Source organism: Sardina pilchardus, chromosome 3 (genome assembly GCF_963854185.1).
Source record: "Sardina pilchardus chromosome 3, fSarPil1.1, whole genome shotgun sequence".
Classification (NCBI taxonomy): Eukaryota; Metazoa; Chordata; class Actinopteri; order Clupeiformes; family Clupeidae; genus Sardina; species Sardina pilchardus.
In genome coordinates, this window is record NC_084996.1 from 31,818,150 (window position 1) to 31,838,020 (window position 19,871).

A 19,871-nucleotide genomic window follows, 5' to 3' on the forward strand; every position below is an offset into this window, starting at 1 on the left:
ACTTAGCTAAGAGTATTCTGGATAGCTAACGCATCTTCAAGAAGATCAAAAAATAACATTGGCTTTTTATATATAAATAAATAACTATATATGTTATTTAGATATATATATACCTCTAAATATATGTTTACACACACACACACACACACACACACACACACACACACACACACACACACACACACACACACACAGACACAGACACACACACACACACACACACACACAGACACACACAGACACACACACACACACACACACACACACACACACACACACACACACACACACATACTGTATATATTATAATGACTACTGGCCTTGTTAGAACGACTGTCCAATGATTATTACCCTGTATCACGATGTCACCATACATTTTCGTCTGTAGAATTGTTAACTTGTAAAAAAAAAATGTGTTTTCTAAAATACTACTGTATATGTAGGCTATGTGTACTGCTGTGTTGTAGGCTATAACAAAAATAATTACACATCTTGGTAGAATAGTTTGTACAGTATAGTATTTTTGACCATTTAAAATAGACTAGGCTACTTACAGCATACAAAATACTGCACATTGACACTGTCATTGATACATTCAAATTCTACAGTAGCCTAAGTCTCACCAGTGATTATACAGAGAAAAAAGCCTGTTACATTTGTACATACAGCAGTCCTTCTGACAAAGATGATCTGTGCTGCTGGAATACTCATGTCTCCCAATATTTCTGAGCAGGCCACAGTTCTGCAGTAAATAAATATGGTCATTTGCGTTCCCCATTGTAATACACCCACTCATTCATTCCCTCACTCACCACCTCAGGGTGGTGTGTGCTGAGCATTCTGGCGCATAATGGCTACCATGCATCACCCAGGTGGGTGCTACACATTGGTGGTGGTTAGTGAGGCTCCCCCTTCACTGTAAAATGCTTTGGGTGCCTTGATAAAGCACTATGTAAATGCAAGTTGTTGTTGTTGTTGCTGTTCATTTCTTTATTGTTCATTATAGTTCCTTGTTATTGCCAGAAATCCTCTCTTGTAAAGTTACATGGCCTGAGGGGTTTTCCAGTGTGTTATGACAGTACATCAGGGCTTTGAATTCATGACACGAAGACATATGTAAGTGTTAAAAAAACAAAAAAATTAATCCTACTCAAAAGCACTGAAATGGAAACTGATCAGTGTGTTTTAATAGAAATATATCTCCGTGCCTATATGTTTACGTACTGTATTCTGTTAAGTGTGTCGAGTGGTTTCGTGTGATCTGTCTATAGGAAGGCCAGGTCCGTGTTCCTCAGACAAAATGCAGCTGCTCCCCTTTTCCCAAGCCACACCGCCTCAGCTTCAGCCCAGATAGAATCTTGTTGGCAGTCCGGTCGTCCCCCGACAGCCTCCTCAAAGACTGGCCGAGGACCCTGCCCTCCCGTTCTCCCCCGTGCCTGTTATTGGACTGGTTGCTGTTCAGCTTGGCCAATAGGTCCGTTCTACCCCTAAGCGGCTCCGCCCCCTCTGAGGAGACTCCCTTCCGATTGGCTGTGGCAGCGGCGGCCGCCAGGGCCGCCACCGTGTCGTCCAGTCGCACGTCCAGCCTGGCGGAGGAGAGGCGGCCCTGCAGGGCCTGGCTGGCTCGGCTGCGCGGACGGGCCGTCTCCGCCGCAGTGCTCTCCCGTCGGCCGTAGCATGTGAGCGTGTGCGTCTGGGCCTGGAGCTGGAGATGGTTCTGGTTCTGGTTCTGGTTCTGCGCAATGCGCCCCAGCTCAGGAGAGGAACTGCGGCTGCTGTCTGGAGTGTCCGGCAGGGCTGACCTGTCGGAGGCCTCAGCCCCGATGCGGGGGCCAGTGGAGCGGGCTCTAGGGGCTGGCATGGGGTGCCGGTGATACTTGACCGGCTGTCTGCTGAAGGGGCAACGGGCCTGGGGGGCATGGGAGGGTCCGGCCCCCCCAGAGGCTGTGGGCGCAGCTCGTCTCACAGCCAGGACTGCTGGGGGGGTCACAAGCAGTAAAAGGAGCAATTAGAAAGCTTACATTTAAAAAAAAAAAAAAAGATTAATAATAATTTATTATTTTAATGAAATATGGATGCAAAAGATGCAGAGCTGCTTATAAAGCTTATTATTATTAGCCATGATGCATATTATAAAATAGCTTAACTCTATTCTAATTATCATTCTTACTCTAATTGTTCTTTTAAAAAGTGTTAGTCTATATAGTGCAGCTTTTTTTTTAGTACAAAATAAATTGGAAGGAAAAACTAATGACAATCTTTGAGAAAGCTAGCACATTATAGGCTAATATGTAGAGTAGAGTATGTAAGCTTGCACACTCACAACCTTGAAAGCTTGTTGCAGATAGGCCGGCAAGAGCAGCAGCAAGCAAGCCAAATTTTCCAACATGTCCTATCTATTACCTTTCATCCAATGGTGACAGTCCTTTCACATCCCCTCCTGCCTACCTGCTTTCTCATTGGCCCGTGGGCTGAGCTGGTCCACGGCTTCATTGGACGAGGACTTGTCAGAAATGTAACCCTCGCTTGAGTCTCTCTTGATAGTACGGGTCTGTTAGAACGACACACATAGCGGCCTTACGGGGGAGGTGTAACTAACATGTTTGAACATATAACTGAGGGGAGATGGTGGGGGAGGGGGGGGGGGGGGTCACAGGGTCCAGAGTCATATTAGACTTGTGACATACTAGGATAGGCAGCCTAGTCTATGGGCGTCTCTCATTCGTCTTTTTATATATCCTCCCTTCCTTCCTCTGTCCTCGTTCCCACTGATCTATAAAGAAGGATGGGGCGGCAACAATGGGATAGTCTATCCAGTGTTAGTTAGATAGATCAGTGGGAACGAGCCTGGAGGACCGAGCATCGAGGAGAGAGGTTGAGAAGGGGCCTATGTTTGGGGAGGGTGGAGAGGTTAGTTAATGTAAGCTTTGGTGTTAATATTGTTTACGAGCGCCTTTTGGTCTAAACATGGTAGGAAGTGCAACAAGTGCAATGAGGCTAAATTTACTTCAGATGTTGTCCTCCTGGTGCTCACATTTGTTGGACCATATGCCAAGAGCAGGGATTTAACCAGCTCGTCCCCGCCTCTCACTCCACGTCTTGGACTAAAGGGCTTGGGCGTGGAGTTGCCGAGCCAGCCACTCCCATCCCCGTGCTTGCTTGAGGGGGACGGGCTAGGCCGGGCTGAGGCTGCAGCAAGACGATGCAGAAGCGCACAGGCAAGCGCACTAATCCTCCCAGCGTAAGCGTTTAAGATCTCAGCTGGCTCACTTGGAGCTTTCTCCCCCAGGGTGATGCGGCGGCGGGGAAGGCACAGGAAAGAGAAGCGCGCAGCACAAGAAAAGCGAAGTGCCCTCCGAGATGCTTTAATCTCTGCTTGTTTTCATGCTCGCCTTATCTGAATATAATCATCTAAATCCCTGACAGCTGCATCTGTTAGTAGTTGGTCAAAGGTATAGTGTTAGTGATAGTGTAGATGAGGCACTTGTTGATTGGATCAAACAGCTTACAATCTACAGGGAGGGCAAGGAACATGCAGTGTGCTGATATCAGCTGGTGAGAGCGAGACAGCAAGTCTTACCTCAAGCGAGCGAGGGCGCTCTCGAGACGTCGCTCCCTCGTCCTGCGGGGTGCTGGTGGACAGAACGCTGGGGCAGGAGGTCCTGGTGGGGGTCTGGGGGAGGGGGGCGGTGGGCACTGGGGGTGGAGGGGTGCACGATCCCCCCTGATCCCCCGGCCTAAACAACTGGCTGTGGTGGCTGATGAGGAACTCCACCAGCAGGGCCTGGTAACTCGTCTCCAGCAGGGCGAGCATCGACACGTCTCCAGACACCAGGGGGCGCAAGAGAGTTGGACCGAAAATGATGCCTAGGTTTCCTGGCGACATCTTGTTCTCTTCGTAATTCTCTGATACCCTGTAAGCAGATGAGGGACAAATTATAACTTTATAAGTTTAACTTTTGAGGTAACATGACTGGCGAGGATTTACATATCCCTTTTCAAGAATAGTACATTTTGTCTTCCATTTTTTTGACAGCTGTATGTAGCCTACAACATAACAACTCAATATTTTCGTTGTGCTTTTTTTAAAAATCAATCTTAAAACAGCTGTATTGTATGCAAAACCAATGTGCATTGCTTTACCTGTACAGGTGTGCCATCAGGTGATGCAGCGTGCTGTAGTTGCTGGGAGGGAGCCGATCCAGCAGCTCTCTCAGAGTGTGCGTGATGTCCTCCTCAGTGCCAGGGTTCTCCATGGCATGGTTCTTCTCGCTCAGATGCTGGATCTCTTTGCCCACATTGATGAAGTTGTTGTACTGGTCGAAGGTCATAAGTGGCTCAGGCAGCTGTCAAAATAAAAGCATAAAGCAAGAGTGATGAATGAGAGTGCATGTGAATGATCAGTATGCACATTTTATGAGTAAATCAAATAACAAATAACAAATCAAGTGACAAATAATCAGATATGAAACACTTGTTAAATGTTACGCTTGAGGTGGCGCCCTACTCTACCTCTTTAAAAAAGTGCTTTAAGACGGAGGAGATGTCATGGGGAGAGGGTTCAGAGAGGTCAACGTTCTCCCTCTGAATCTCAAAGGCCTGGCAGAGCTTCAGGATCCGGGGTTTGGAGCCGCTGATCCGATACACACCCTACGGGAAGTACACGGGAGAGTCAAGTACATCACATCACTGACATGCAACACATAGCCAAACATGATATGCTTGTTTATCTGTGCATTTCTGAACAGACCAGGTTTAAAGAATAAAGAATAATGTTTCTTTTTAAAGCATGCAGTGTGGCACTGCCTCTAGTTCTTGCTTCTATTAGACACTCTGTTCTATGCCCTTACAGCAAACAACCTAGTGTTGAAAAGTCACTTAAAGGGATATTCCGCCATTTTTGGAAATACGCTCATTTTCCACCTTCCCTCGAGCAAAACAATCGATATTTACCTTGTTCCCGTTCATCCAGCCATTCTGTGAGTCTGGCGATACAACTTTTAGCTTCAGCCTAGCATAGATCATTGAATCGGATTAGACCATTAGCTTCTCGCCTGCTAGCTTCATGTTTAAAAGTGACTAAGATTTCTGGTAATTTTCCCATTTAAAATGTGTCTCCTCTCAAGTTAGAAAGTGCAATAAGACCAACTGAAAATGAAACCTGGCGTTTTTCTAGGCTGATTTGACATGGAACTACACTCTCATCTGGCGTAATAATCAAGGCAACTTGCAAACGTACCATAGGCGCAGTAATATCGTATGCAGCACCTGAAAATAGTCCCCATAGACAACAAGCAGTAGTAGTGCCAGTAGTCTGCAAGTTGCCTTGATTATTACGCCAGATGAGAGTGTAGTTCCATGTCAAATCAGCCTAGAAAAACGCCAGGTTTCATTTTCAGTTGGTCTTACTGCACTTTCTAACTTGAGAGGAGACACGTTTTAAATGGGAAAATTACCAGAAATCTTAGTCACTTTTAAACATGAAGCTAGCAGGCGAGAAGCTAATGGTCTAATCCGATTCAATGATCTATGCTAGGCTGAAGCTAAAAGTTGTATCGCCAGACTCACAGAATGGCTGGATGAACGGGAACAAGGTAAATATCGATTGTTTTGCTCGAAGGGAGGTGGAAAATGAGCGTATTTCCAAAAATGGCGGAATATCCCTTTAAACAGTAACATCCTAAATGTCTTGCAGAATGTTGTTGTTGTGAAATAAGGAAGCATTTACTTGATTTTATGTCCTGCTGGCCAGCACATTTTTACTCAGGGGAGCGTACCTGCATTCCCAGGGCCCTGTTCTCGATCTCGGCTGTGCAGACGCGCACTATGTAGGGCACTTCCTCCGGAGTCTCTCGGGGCAGGAGAGAGAAACCTGTGCCGAACAGCAGCCCCTTCTGCTGCTCACACTCCAGCTGACAAACCTCTAGACACTTCCTGTGCATGACAATACCACACTGTGGGGAGAGGCAGAGAGGGAGGGAGAGAGAGAGAGAGAGAGAGAGAGAGAGAGAGAGAGAGAGAGAGAGAGAGAGAGAGAGAGAGAGAGAGAGAGAGAGTACGTGGCAGGCAGAGAACATAATGTTGAGTAAGGTTCTACATAAGAGCGACCATTAAGTGTCATTCGGTTTATGTCATGACAAGTTCGGGTTAGGGTTAAGGTTCATGACAGTGTCATGCCACTGTCATGGAGATTCCTTCAAGTAAAGTGTTATCAAATGAAGTTATATATTACACAATAGACATTGGTAAGTCTAACTCAAAAAGGTAAAAATTAAGTCAAAATATTGCAGAACTCACTGTAGACCATCGATTATTTATTACACTGTAACTAAATCATTTATTGTTTCAGTGAGCGCAGGCCCTTATTCCCAGTGCTTCTAACACACCTCCCCACACTCGACTCCGTTGACCAGGACGTAGTTTTCACACTGTTTACACTTGATCATCTTGCTCTTCGTCTTCCTGAAACGATGAGTCAGAGCGGCCCGTGATGTGCGCACCTTGCCCGTCGATCCATTGCTCTCCGACAGAGAATCCAGGCTTTCTGTGGGGCGGGAAGGGACAAGCCGATTGTCTCTCAACAGGACAAAATCGTGTTTGCCTAATAATATTACCATTATTTGTAACACAGAATACCGTAACATTTCAAAATGTCATCAAGGAGGACTCACCGGCTTCATACACTGTCCCCATTTCTCTCTCATCGAGATCATCTGATGACATGGTCCCAGAGGTAGCTTTTGGAGCCCTTCGATTTCCATGGGCTATTGGAAGGGGGAAAATATTACAGGACTGACTAATTAAACATACATGAATGCAAAAAAAATCTCTCTTTTTCCTCATAGATGTAAGAGGAGGAAAATTAACAAACTGCCCCAAACCCTTTCTGGCGTAAGCTAGGAGCCCTGGTCTTACCGGGACTGGACAGAGACTCAAGACTTCCTCCCATGCTTTCGCTGTCACTGTTGCCAGGTCGACCTATAGGATGAGGCAAGATAAATCATGACTAAGGAGAATATAGGCCTACCCAGCAAACAAACTCTTCACTTGTTCCTTCTCCTTGCCAAACTACTTTGGTTAAATCCAGTTTAAATAATACTGTTAATTGGCTCATTGGCTCATTATGTTTTAAGTGTTCATTTTTTTGTGTGTAGGCCTACTGTATTTTAAGACTTACGTCCATCACCGCTGTGCCGTTTTAGTTCGTCCGGAATGGCATAGTCTTGAAGAGCAGCGAGGGGATTGCTTGTCTTGCGGCGGCCACTGGAGGGCGACCTACCAAAGGGAAGACAAAAGTTAGGCCAACTTGTTGGTGTGGGACATTCATTCCGACAGAATACATCCTGTCTGTGATGCCTGTCAAATGCATGTATGAAATGCATGCCATTCATTCGATAGCTTGCCGTTGACTGTAGTTTTGCCATTTGGCATTCTTTAATATCAGCGTGCACATGAAGAAACTGCATAAAGAGCCTGCAGTGATGTTCAGTTGAACATTCTAGCACAGTACACTGACTGAACACACGTTAGCACTCTGATCACCATGACAGATGGAATGTTTTCATCCTCAAAGATCAAAAGTATGTGGCACAGAAAGGAAGAGGCCCGCCATATTGTTTGATCAAGAACAAGTCACAGTGAGAAATCTAACATACTCTCTCTATAGTCTTCTCTTTATACGTTCTGTGTCTTGAAGAGTCAGGATAAAGCTAGGTTTTAAATGGAGAGAGAACCATAACACCCTGAAAGACCATAGCCTTTAAATATGTTTTGTCGAGCTATATATATTAACAGAATGTGAAGGATCTGACATAATATGGAAAAACACTGTTTCTCTATATTGATATGATATCCATTGAAGCTAGCGTGCAAACCAGTTAAAATTAACATGGCTCTCTTGCAGCCTAATATCACTTTGTAGGACCAGTGGCACTGTATCAAAGGGAGGTGTGGCTTGTGGCTGCATGCAAGTCAACCCAAAGAAAGACCACAGATAAAAACATTGAACTTCTAAAGCTCTTTAGGTCTTCTCTCACCTCTTGCCTTGGGGGACATATTCTTGGAACATGAACGTCAGGGGAGGTTGTTGTTTCCGGTGGGTCCCAAAGACGTAGCGCAGGTATGGCGCGCCAGGCTCGTATGGCTTGCATGTCTCCTCCAGGTTGCCGTAGCCCAGAGGAACAGACTCTGTCTGCTGTCGCTGGAAGAAGAACATGTTCACCGTGACCTGGAGAGACAGCAAGTCATGGTTAGAATGGTTAGTCCTGTGGTCACTTCGACCCAAATATGCCACAGCCCCCCCCCCCACACCCCCATACACCCATCTGCTTGCCGTCCACAGCCACCACAGCCCCACTAGCCGTGTGACATTTTTCTGTTCACTATTTTTACTAATCACACCAAAAACACCTGCAACCAACCCACCTCCTTCAGCACGGTGTCCCCCTGACAGATGAGTTTGCGGATGTGGACGATGATCTTCTCCTTTTCTTTCTCCAGGTCGTCATGCTGGCCCTGAGCCTCTTTCACGCACAGCTTGTAGGTATGCTCTGCCTCCGTCATCTGTGCATTCAGGCAAAGAGACATAGCCTATGGTTTATGGCATCATGAGCATGGCATGTTTACAGGCTCCCAGAAAAATCGTATGCTATTGTAAAACCTAAGCATATACTGTAGACTATATTTCAAGATGAACACTGATGAACACTGACTGACAAAGCACGGCCACTGAACTCAATCTGGTAACCTTGGACATGGGAGATTGCACCTGTCCTGACTTATAATTTACACTGGATAAAAGAAGATGCCTAATGACAAAATCTCAGGTCAAAGGTCAATGATACAGTGGCAATCTGGTGTTGGACCCCCTGATTCATTCAGGGTACCCCTCCCCTAAACCACACAGACCTGTGCCCCAGTGGCCATATTGTCTTGGATGTGTTGGGTACCTTGCTTTGAGCGTCGTCCCTGGACTTCCTCCTCTTGTCCAGGGTCTTGTATCCCCCGGACTCCTCCGCGGCCTTGGTGGTCATGGCCTTGGCCTTCTCCAGCTCCTCGCAGCGCTGGATGTACTGCTGCCGGGCCTTCTTCAGCGCTGACTCAGCGTCGTTCTGATACCAAATACGGTCATTAGTACGGACCGTTAGCATGATCACAGACAGCGCTAGCCAGGTGCTCTACTAGACTGGGGCTCTGCTAGACTTTATTATTAGGGGTGGCAGTCATTGTTTTAGGAATGGAACATGATTCGAAAGTGGTGGGAGGAAATGCTATGCTTGGTTCTATTTTGTGTCAGATGAAAATCAATGGAGCAGTCAGTCTTGATTGAGGAGGAAATGTTATGCCTTACATTTCTAGTATGTTTTAAGTCTCATACACAGTATGTGTTTACTTGGCTTTCCTGTTGAGAGGCTGGTTTCTGCTGTGACTGTATCCAATCACTATTGATGTAATTTGGATCAATACTCATTAATGATGCCCCTGACCCATTCGAAATCCAATTTGCAAAATGGCGTGCACATGGTGGGTCAATGTAAAACAATAACCCCCCCCAACAACACAAAAGATACCAACCATTTTTTTCTGCTCCTTTGTCCATTGCTCTTTAAACTCCCTTCGCCATTTGTCAATCTCATTCCTCTTGGATGCAAGAGCCTGAATATATATACAGTTGAAACAAAGAGAGAGAGAGAGAGAGAGAAAGAAGGGCGGGGCGTTAGTCCCAACGCTGGCTCAGTCAATATCCACATTGATATAATGTGGCCTGTCAAGCCTGAATCGACTTCACCCAGCCTGGCTGGTAGGGGTTCTGGGAACAGTGGAACAGCGGAACAGTTCGTGGTATAGTGGAACAGCCTTCAGTACCTGGTAGCAGCGCTGGTGCAGCAGCTCGGCGGTGTGCTTGGCGTTGGAGCCGTTCTTGGCGTCCTGTTCTAACACCATGGTGTAGATGTACTGCAGTGGCATCATTTCCTGCACAGGCACCACACGACACACAGGAAATGTGACACAGCCATGAGGGCGTCTCACCTCGTGTCACCTCTTGCGAGGGTGTCAAACTGTCTAGAACTACAGTACTGTATGTACATAGGGCCTCGGGGGTAGTGTTATGCACAGTTGATCAATACTGTACATCAATACTGTACAACAACAAAAGCCAGACCAGCATATAGGTACAGGGCAGTGGTAGTGTAGTGGTTAAGAAGCTGGGCTAGCATACCAAATACGGTCATTATAGTTATAGTATAGTATAGTAGCCTGAAAAGTTGTGGCGTCAATTCTGGGCTTCCACTGTTACTGACATTTAACCCTGAGTTGCTCCGGGGAAAATGTAACCCTTGAAATGTAATTGACATAATTATGTAGATCTTTTTGGAAAAAGTGTCTGCTAAATGTAAATGTATGAGGTAGGTACTGTATGTATAACCAGTGTTTAGGAGTAGAGCTTTAGGAGCATGGTGGAGGTAGGAGGTGGCGTTTCTGATTCTGAACCAAAATACACGTGCATGCACTCACCTGCTGGGACACACTTGATTTGGCTGCTTCTGCCGCTCGCATGATGTTCTTTGCAAACTCTTGTTCTGTAAATAAAAGAGGAGAAGGGATTCTCAATGGGTTATAGTAAAGTTTTGATTGACATCTTTTGTTAAAAGGAAACATGAATAGAATGTTTACAGGGGAGGGCAGTTTGAAGACTCAGAGACTGTAGGTAACATGAGCTTCTCTTCTCAGATGCGAAAAGACAACATGGCCTTCTTCATGTTCAGAATTACTGTCTCATAAATGCTTAAAGAAACCTGGAACATGTGCTTAATAACAATAAATAGTTGGTGATATATTGGTGATATAGATCAATACAGTAACATTACCCTTTCTTGCCCTGATGCTAAAAGAGCATAATGGTGACACTAAATCGGTGGCGCTGAAATGCCAAAAGTGAGGAAAGAACATCATGGAATCTGTTATTGATTGGAAAAAATGTTTTGAGCCATGGTCAGTATTGATGGATGGCACTGTGCTCAAAACTCGATATGAAAGTAGAGGACTTAGCATGGCATAAAAATAAAAGCGTCCGAGCCAATCCATTTCCATTGCCCATTAGCACGTCTGCCAAACCTAAATGCTTTGTGTTATGAAACTGGACAAATGGATCCCCTCAAGCTCTCCCTGCACACCAACAACCTCAGAGGCCTGCAGCCTCAGATGAACCCCAGTTACAACCCCAGTTCCAACCCCATATGTGCAGTCCCATAATGCTTCAGTTCATCGGCGTTTACTATTCTACATATCCGCTCGTCCACCGCAACACATCTCACCACTCCACCACTCCTATTATTAACCCTGTCACTTGACCACAGCGCTCAGAGCTACCAGTTGTGGCTTTCCTGACCATTTTTGTCACCATTTTCATGAAGTGTGCGTAGGCCTACAGTAAATACTAACCATTTTTTGAGATTTAAATACCTGACATTGTTGTTGAACAGCAATTCAATTATTATTGATAGGAGTAATTCAGGGGTCGGTGTAAAACGACAGTAAATTAGGTAGGCAGTGAAACTTAATTTCAAGTGTGCATAGTCCCACACATGAATAAACCTATTGTGAGCGCATACCATCTCTACAACATACATGTAGGTCCATTATTTAAGTTATGTAGTAGGTGCAAATCTCAATTCACACGGCGAGGACCTCCTTCATTGTGGTGACCAGTCTGACTGACATGGTAAGCCTTACGTCTTGGCAAACACAGTGGCATCTACAGACATGCACGCTGTTTCCCTTGGTAATCCCTCCACCCCCTGCTCCATTCTCTCCCACAGAAGCCTCCTAATCTGGGACTAGTAATCCCAACCCCCCCTTCTCTTTGGGGTTTTATCAGGGTGACCCTGGTTGTTGTCGTCGGCGGCGTCTCCGTCATTGTTGTTGTTGTTATTGTTGTTGTTTTCATTGACTGCCGACTACCGGAGGGACACAGCGGCGCATCATGAAACACCAGGGCCCTGTCTGATTCATCTCAGAAGCTACGGGTAATAGCTACGGTTAGCCACCAGGGGGTACAAGGAGAGGACTGAGCTCACACACAAAGAGTTCCTCTGAAGTCACACATTCTCTAGCCCCTAGCACCGACATTAGACTTGATGAATTTTCTAAGAACATAGGAGAGCTATATATAAACATTCTAGTTCAGAATCTGATCTAGTCTCAGTAGAATCATTCACCATAGAGTCTAATGTCATAAGAATCATTCACCACAGATTTTAGTGTCAGTAGAATCATTCACCACCGACTTTAGTGTCAATAGAATTACTCACCACAGACTCTAGTGTCAGTAGAATCACTCACCGTAGTTGATTCTCTTGTCCATCCAGGCCAGCAGGTCTTTGGCGTAGCGGCACCACATCTTGGCGTACTGCAGGGCGATCTCCACACCCCCCTCGCAGCGGCACAGTGCCTGGTCAGCATCCTGGGCTGAGAATGAGTACATCAACATCACGACTCCTTGGGCATCACCCCCAGCCTCACACACACACACACACACAAACACACACACACACACGCTTTCTCCAAGAGGAGCACAAACACAGTCTGGGACAGTTCAACCCTCAGCCTCACTGTCAGCCTGTGCAGTAGCACATATCTGTCTGTCTTTTTTATCTACTGTCATGTCTCAAATGCTCGGAAATCCCAAAACAGAATCCAAAACGAGTAGGCGAGTCTCCTCGTGTCGTGAATCCTCCGACATGTTTATCCAAAGCGAGCAAAGCAGAGGAGCGACAGCTATCGATGAGAGCCTCAGTCCTGAGTCCTCCGTCCTTAGTCCTCAGGTTTTTTAGGTGCCAGGTGAGACAGGTATACGCTGAAGTGACGCTCTATTAATCTCAGCGAGAAACATCTCAGAGAGAATCACATTCAGAGGAGTCACTGGCTCAGTGCAACATAACTTCACGACCCCTGTAGTATGTGCCGAACAAAAGAGTTCCATCCACAACGTGACGGACGGCAGTGCCCAACCCCCCTTTAGTCCTCCGGCCTTAGTCCTCTCAGAGTTCAGCTCTGGTCATCTGCACTCTCTGGTGGCTGAGAGAAATCTCCTTTGCAGCTGCTCTTTCTTTCTCTCTCTCTCTCTCTCTCTGCTCTCTCTCTCTCTCTCTCTCTGGCTTAGCAGATTGGAGTTGAGGAGTGGCAGAGGAGAGATGCCTGGGGATTCCACCCAGTCTCTAGCTGCGCTCTGCCCCCTCCCTCACCCCACTCTACCCCTCCCCTTCCGCCCTCCCCTCCTCCCTCCCCTCCCTCCATCAACTGTCCATACACACTCCCCCCTTCCCTCCCTCCATCAACTGTCCATACACATTCCCGTTGGACTCACCAAACACAAACACATACAGTACATCACCTCAGTGGATATTCATGGGTTTCATCAGGTCCTTTTCCACAGGTGTATGAAATCAAGCACTTTGATTATCAATGTAGACTGCATGGTGCTTGATTAATACATCTGTGGAAAGGGACCTGATGAAACCCATGGATACCTCGCCAGACCAAATGATTGATTTGACAGGGACATACCGCAGAAGTCCACAGAATGTGAAAAAGTTTGCTTGAGAGAACTTCTGCTCTTGAACGCTAATTGTGCTAATATCACTTTGGACAGGGGGGCGGAGTAGGCGCTGCAAACACACCAAGTTCTCTCTCTCTCGGCGTTTGTGCTCGCCGCCACAAAATAAGGAAGTGGGCTGCATTTATATACTGTGATCCAGCCATCGCTCTCTGTGTGAAACTGTCTGTTTAATTTGAGCATATGTGACGTGGGGCTGTATTTGGAACTTCTCATTCCTGTGTACGATAAGCAGCAACGAGTTCCTTTACCAGATAAAACATTTCCTGAAACATCTCTGACTCTTCGCTGTTATCGCCACGCCATGTGCCTGATCAACATCAGGAAGAAGCATGACATGCTGCGAAACTCGTCAGGAAGAAGCATGACATGTCACAACTCCCCTTTAAGCCTATGACACAATCAAACAGGCAAGGAGAGAGAATGACACATCTTAAGTGTGACTGCAACCCTGGCCCGTGTCCACCGTCTCCGACGTCACCCATCCCCGGCACCGCCCCCGCCCCGCCCCACGCTGCCTGTTATCAGAGCCCGGGGCAGGGATTAGTGGCCAGGTCCAGATTGTAGAGGGCTTGCCTCCCGCGGAGAGGCTGGGAGTCAGGCCCAGGCCAGGAATAGGGCTCCTGACGGGCGAGAAGACTTCAGCCACAACTATCACTACTTCATCATCAGTCTCTCTTTCAAAGCTACTGATGCTCCTACTCCTGCTGATGTTGCGGTTGCTGCTGCTGTTGTGGCTGCCTTTGTGATGGTATCGATTTCAGTTATATATAGAGCATTTTATGCCAGCCCTGCATCGACTGATGAGTCGATTGCTAAATGTTGCCTACAGTAAATGGATTTGGCCTGATGTGACCCTACAGTTACATGCTCCATTGTTATTGAACCACAAGAAGTAAATGCATTGACAGCCACATACACACACACACACACACACACACACACACACACACACACACACACACACCCCGACACACACACACACACACACACACACACACACACACCCCGACACACACACACACACACACACACACACTCACGCAAACAAACAAACACACACACACACACACACACACACACAAACACACACACACACACACCAATTAATCGATCGGTGTGCGTGTGTAATGAAGGCAGAACCCCTACATTGGCACGTCACTGTTTTCTAATTGATTCAGGGGGCATGGCATTAGAGGCCCCTGCCTTTACCGCCGGTGGCACAGAGCTGGTTGGGTTACGGGTGAAGGAGACCGGTGGGAGTTTGCCAGCAGATTAAAGAGAGAACCCGAGGCTGTGAGACGTATCTCTGGCCAAAGACTGTGTGCGTGTGTGTGCTCAGGGTGGAAGGGGGACGCGTTGTCTCCTGTGCTGGTCAGGTCTGGACAGCGACTCCATGGTTACAGTGACCACTGAGCCACAATGTGTTATTTAATCTTGCGGTGTCACCTGTAATCCCTAATCCCTGCTGTCATCTCACCGTCTGCTTGTAACAGGCTCTCCACAGCACCGACCCAAGCCAGACTGGAGCCTCTGCAGCAGAAGGGAGGGGGAGGGGGGTACATCCCCATTCACAGTACAGTGCTCTCCCATAACTGTCCACTTCCTTTAACCTGACTGTAAAACACCTCTCACTCTTTATCAATTACCGTCTTGTAATTCCATCTGTAGATTGACTGGTTAAACCTGGCATTGGCCACTGGCTTAATCTCCAGTAAACACAGGCTTTGGACAAAAGGGTTTGACAGCATGTGAGGATGCTATGGCTCTCTGTAATGTTTTCAGATGTGTTTTCAGCTTTGTTTTCCATGTTTTCAGCTGTGATCTCCAACATGTATGTTTTTACTCCACCAATTGTATCACTTTCAGACGTTAAGTATTTCTTCTCCTCCTCCTCTTCCCCTTGAGCCGCTCTTCCTCTCCTCTCCTCTCCTTTCCCTCTCTTTTCCCCCAGTACCTCTCCTCTTCTTGTCCACCTCTAGCCCCGTTGTCCAGCCCTCTCGTTCGGTGGTCGTCTGAGGAGGAGCCCGGGAGCAGCTGTCGGAGTGACTAATCCTGCCCCTTCCCCAGTGCTAATCTGGTTAGCGTGGGGCCATTAGCCCACGGGGCTAATTACATGTAAACACCGGCGGATGGGGAAGGGGAAGGAGAGATTATGTGCGGCCCTGACCAGATCGCTGGACCAGGGTTAGTGTCAGAGGACCATCGCGTACGTTAGTGAGGGGTCAAATAGCGATAGGAGACCATGGCAGGATAGATATGGGTTTACATCAAAACAATGATAGGAAGTCATGACTGGAAGAGTTTTTTGAGGTGTCAAAAACATAATTTAGGTAGCTACACAGGGACACATTCATACTGTGCACACACACACACACACACACACACACACACACACACACACACACACACACACACACACACACATAGAGGGAAACTCTTACTAGGTGCAGCCCCTTCTGTTGCATCATCTTCCGGATCTACATTCTCTGTGCAAGTGCTTTCAGAGAGGGAATCGGCATCAAGGTCATCCTCCTCAACAGTCCTGAGGCATCCACACACACACACACACACACACACACACACACACAGAGAGAGAGAGAGAGAGAGAGAAAGAGAGACAGACACATCACTCTTGTCATCCGAATGAAAATGAATCAACGTTAATCTGACATTGAGGGATGCATGCATCCAAGTGATACAGTTTGATTTCACATACGAAGAACAGATGGAGAACTCCATGTTGTCGAAATCTCGCAGGACCTCGCTCATGCGTTTGAGATGTGCGCCCTTTGCGTGGACTTTCTCATCTGCAATGTGAAGGATAAACCACATTTAGATTGAAGAAGCGTTACACAAGATCACCGACACTATTCAGAGAGGCATGGTTGTGTTCCTCTCTCCTCCTGCATGCACCAAAGCAAACGGTTAATGGACTGCGTTTATTTAGCGCTTTTCTAGCTCTCCAAGCACTCTAAATGCTTTACAGTGTAATACCCACTTTCACACATTCACCCATTCTCACACACACACACACACACACACACACACATACATACACACACTCACACACACTCATCATACACTGCTACTGCTGTGCGTGCAAAGCGCCAACCTGCACCTCAGGAGCACTTCTGGGGTTAAGTTTCTTGCTCAACAGTGATAAATAATAAGAAGGTTTCACACTCCAAACCAATGTATGAAAGAAAATGAAAGAAAGATACACTGATAAGGAAACAGAGAGAGAGATAGAGAGAGAGGAAGAGAGAGAGATTGTAGTGAGTGAGTGTAATAAACGCCTCAGCTATTAAAGGTGGTCAGTAACTTCTCATTTGATAAAATGAAGCGCCACATGAAACAAGAGTCAGAATCAAACTAGTCATAGGGATGGATATGAGAATACATGTGGGCATGGTTTGCTCCGTTACACTGATATCTCTATATAAAGACAAACGAGAAATGAAGTCATGAGAAACTTTAGCAGAACTACCTCAAAGAATGTCATGTTAGGTATTGCCCAGAGCAATGCTGCGTATTGTAGCAGTCAAAACATCTAGTAATTTCTCACATATAAGCCGCATTGTGTATAAGCCGCAGGACAGTGTTTTATGCAAGTTAAAAGAAACAAAACCATATTAACACCATATTAACTGCCCCCCCCCCCCTTATTGACCTCATAGCTGAAGAAATTCTGCAAAATCAATGTACAAGCTGTGGCTAATAGTCAGGAAATTACGGCATGCGTTTGTTCTGAACTGTTTACTGATAAACAAAATCGCTAGCTGACTTGCTACTTGCTCCCTGACTTACTACTCAATTGTAACACTAAAAAGAAGCACCTTATGGCACAGATGTACATTAACGGTTGCAAACCATGAGAACGAAGCTGCCAATCTCTCTTTCTCTCTCTCTCTCTCTCTCTCTCTCTCGGTGGTTTGTTCCATTTTGGTCAACCACATCCTGTCTTTTGTATCACATTCAGCAGCAAGGACAACAAGGCCCTGTTACTCAAGCTAGCAGTCACGTTTATCCTCACCAGCAAGCCAGTGAGAAGGATCCTCTTAGAACTCTGGATGGTGTCTACAGGTTTATATAAATGTGGATGGTAAAGATGCGACATAGATGTTGTTGATACTGAGCATGTTCCTCTTTCTATGAATTACTTCCAACATTTTTGCTGCTTGAGGTTTTTGGAAGTGTGTGTCTGTAGAGTCAGTATAGAACATGTTCACATTATCATTCTTCACACCTTGGCTTGAGTTTGCACACATGCACCAGCAAACCACTCATTTATTAGGAAGGATCAGAATTGAGAAACATGTCGTATTAGGCTATCACAATCTAACGTTAAGTTAATTATTTAGGAAATCAAATTAAGTGGATGACAATGGAGGACAATGCAATTGTCTTACTGTATGCATGCTCGTTAAGATTACGCATTCAGATTCAGCTTAGCTCTATCAGAGGAAAGGAACATTTGTCTGTTCTATTTCACCGAGACATAATTACTCAATTTGACATCCATATCAAATTCAGACCATTTCTTCATACTCCTATTTCTTAATTTCAACTCCTGAGAAATATTCTTCCTCTTGTCTCAGCCCAAGTCAAATTTAAGTCAACAAGAAGAGACACCAAAACTGTACTCTGGAATAACAAACGCTCTTGTGTAAGCCTACTCAACACAATGTGTAAAGACAGCCAAGTTCTGTTAAGCTAGCAGAATTTAACTAACTAATAATCACCATACTGAGTGATAAGCTACAAAAGGAACCGGACTGTTTCTTAGTTTCAAAATGGAGGACAACGACACAGGAAGTGCTGTGATCCACTGAGTGTGAATGCAGGAGATAACATGCAGACAGACAGATGGAAAACCCGGTCAAAAGGAGCACATGCACAGACACACCACATCTCTCTCTCTCTCACACACACACACACACACACACACACACACACACACACACACACACAGAGAGAGAGAGAGAGAGAGAGAGAGAGAGAGAGAGACGCATACACCGCACACACGCACACACACACACACAGAGAGAGAGACAGACACACACACACACTCTCTCTCTCACACACGCACACACACACACACATGCACAACACATGCACAACACACAAAGCCTCCCCGCTTTAGTAAGTGAATCCCATTTTTAAAAAATCTGAATCATGACATTAACAAACGACAGGAATGAAAAAAAAGGGACACAGCACACGGGCACGGTAAGGATGGAGAGTGGCAACCTCCATCAGCCTCCACCCGCCCAAAAGCTCCACCAGCCTCCACCTGCTTCCACTCACTCACTCACTCGCTCACTCACCCCTGAGCTTGGGCTGCTCCGTCTCCGTCGCCTCTTCTGCGTCGGCCATGTTTCTGTCCCCCTGATCTAAAGGCACGTTCACCAAGAGCAATACACAGCAGCCTTTCTGCTCGGCCCAGAGAACATCCTCAGTACCACGCACAGGGATGATGCTGGCCCTCACAAAGGCCTCACCTGCACGGGGGGGATAGAGGTCGGTGCTGGCTTCGTCCTCAGTCTCTCGCAAGCATGTGAGTAAACGACAACAACCCCCCCCAAAAGAAGACAAAAGGTCGGTGTCATGGAGTGTCGCCCTTTTCTGCGTGCTTGAAGTTCTCTTCCTCTAAACCAACTGAGGTTGGCCAATGCTCTTTCACCATCGCACCCAAGAGGAAGTAGATCTAACTCTCGCTGCGTAGGACACACCTATAACCCAGAGCCTCTGCCGGTTTCGTGAACGTTTGTGTGTGGGTATGTGCACAGGATGTGTGCTAGCGCTACGTGCATTTGCGTGTGGGTTCCTTTATGTGATGAGAAGAGCAGGAGCATATGCATTTGGTGGTTTCAGATGAAGCAAGAGTCTCAGGGGGTTTGTGTTAAGAGTGACAAACTTTCCAATTCATTCATTCATTCATTCATTCATTCATTCAGTATTCTAAAATACATGCAATTGTTTCTGTTCAGTATTTCGTCATTGTGTTTCTTTTTGTCTTAGACACCCCATAATGAGCTGAATGGCAGCTGAATGACAGCTCTGACAGCCTGCAGCAAGCCTTTTGGCGCCCTCTGAAGGTCATGACTGGTACCTCAGCTTTGTTGCAGTGGGAGGGCCACAAGGCAAAGAGGAGAAGATCACGGAACCACAAGTCACTTGTGAAAGTGATCGTCAAGGCACATAGACTCCCATGCAGAGCTCACTTCTAGTAGCAGCTAGGTTTCTGGCCTAG

General features: G+C 46.4%; 1 protein-coding gene across 5 annotated transcripts; it reads right to left on the reverse strand.

Moving 5' to 3' along the window:
- Positions 1 to 459: 459 nt before the first annotated feature.
- gmip (GEM interacting protein) lies at positions 460 to 19,260 on the reverse strand. Of its 5 annotated transcripts, none has more exons than XM_062532889.1 (20): positions 18,946 to 19,260; positions 16,335 to 16,425; positions 16,060 to 16,160; positions 12,343 to 12,468; positions 10,516 to 10,580; positions 9,865 to 9,972; positions 9,574 to 9,654; positions 8,949 to 9,110; positions 8,425 to 8,562; positions 8,037 to 8,227; positions 7,178 to 7,275; positions 6,916 to 6,978; positions 6,672 to 6,764; positions 6,387 to 6,544; positions 5,778 to 5,954; positions 4,513 to 4,650; positions 4,144 to 4,346; positions 3,581 to 3,914; positions 2,449 to 2,551; positions 460 to 1,977 (listed from the first exon to the last, which is right to left on the reverse strand). In XM_062532889.1, the coding sequence occupies exons 1-20, from the start codon at positions 18,992 to 18,994 to the stop codon at positions 1,292 to 1,294; spliced, it is 3,165 nt and encodes a 1,054-aa protein (XP_062388873.1). In that variant the 5' UTR covers positions 18,995 to 19,260; the 3' UTR covers positions 460 to 1,291. The 5 variants fall into 5 exon arrangements, with proteins under 5 accessions (XP_062388873.1, XP_062388877.1, XP_062388876.1 ...); XM_062532891.1 differs by having other exon boundaries at positions 1,841 to 1,974; positions 2,404 to 2,551; XM_062532890.1 differs by having other exon boundaries at positions 1,854 to 1,977; positions 2,404 to 2,551.
- Between the last annotated feature and the right edge of the window lie 611 nt (positions 19,261 to 19,871).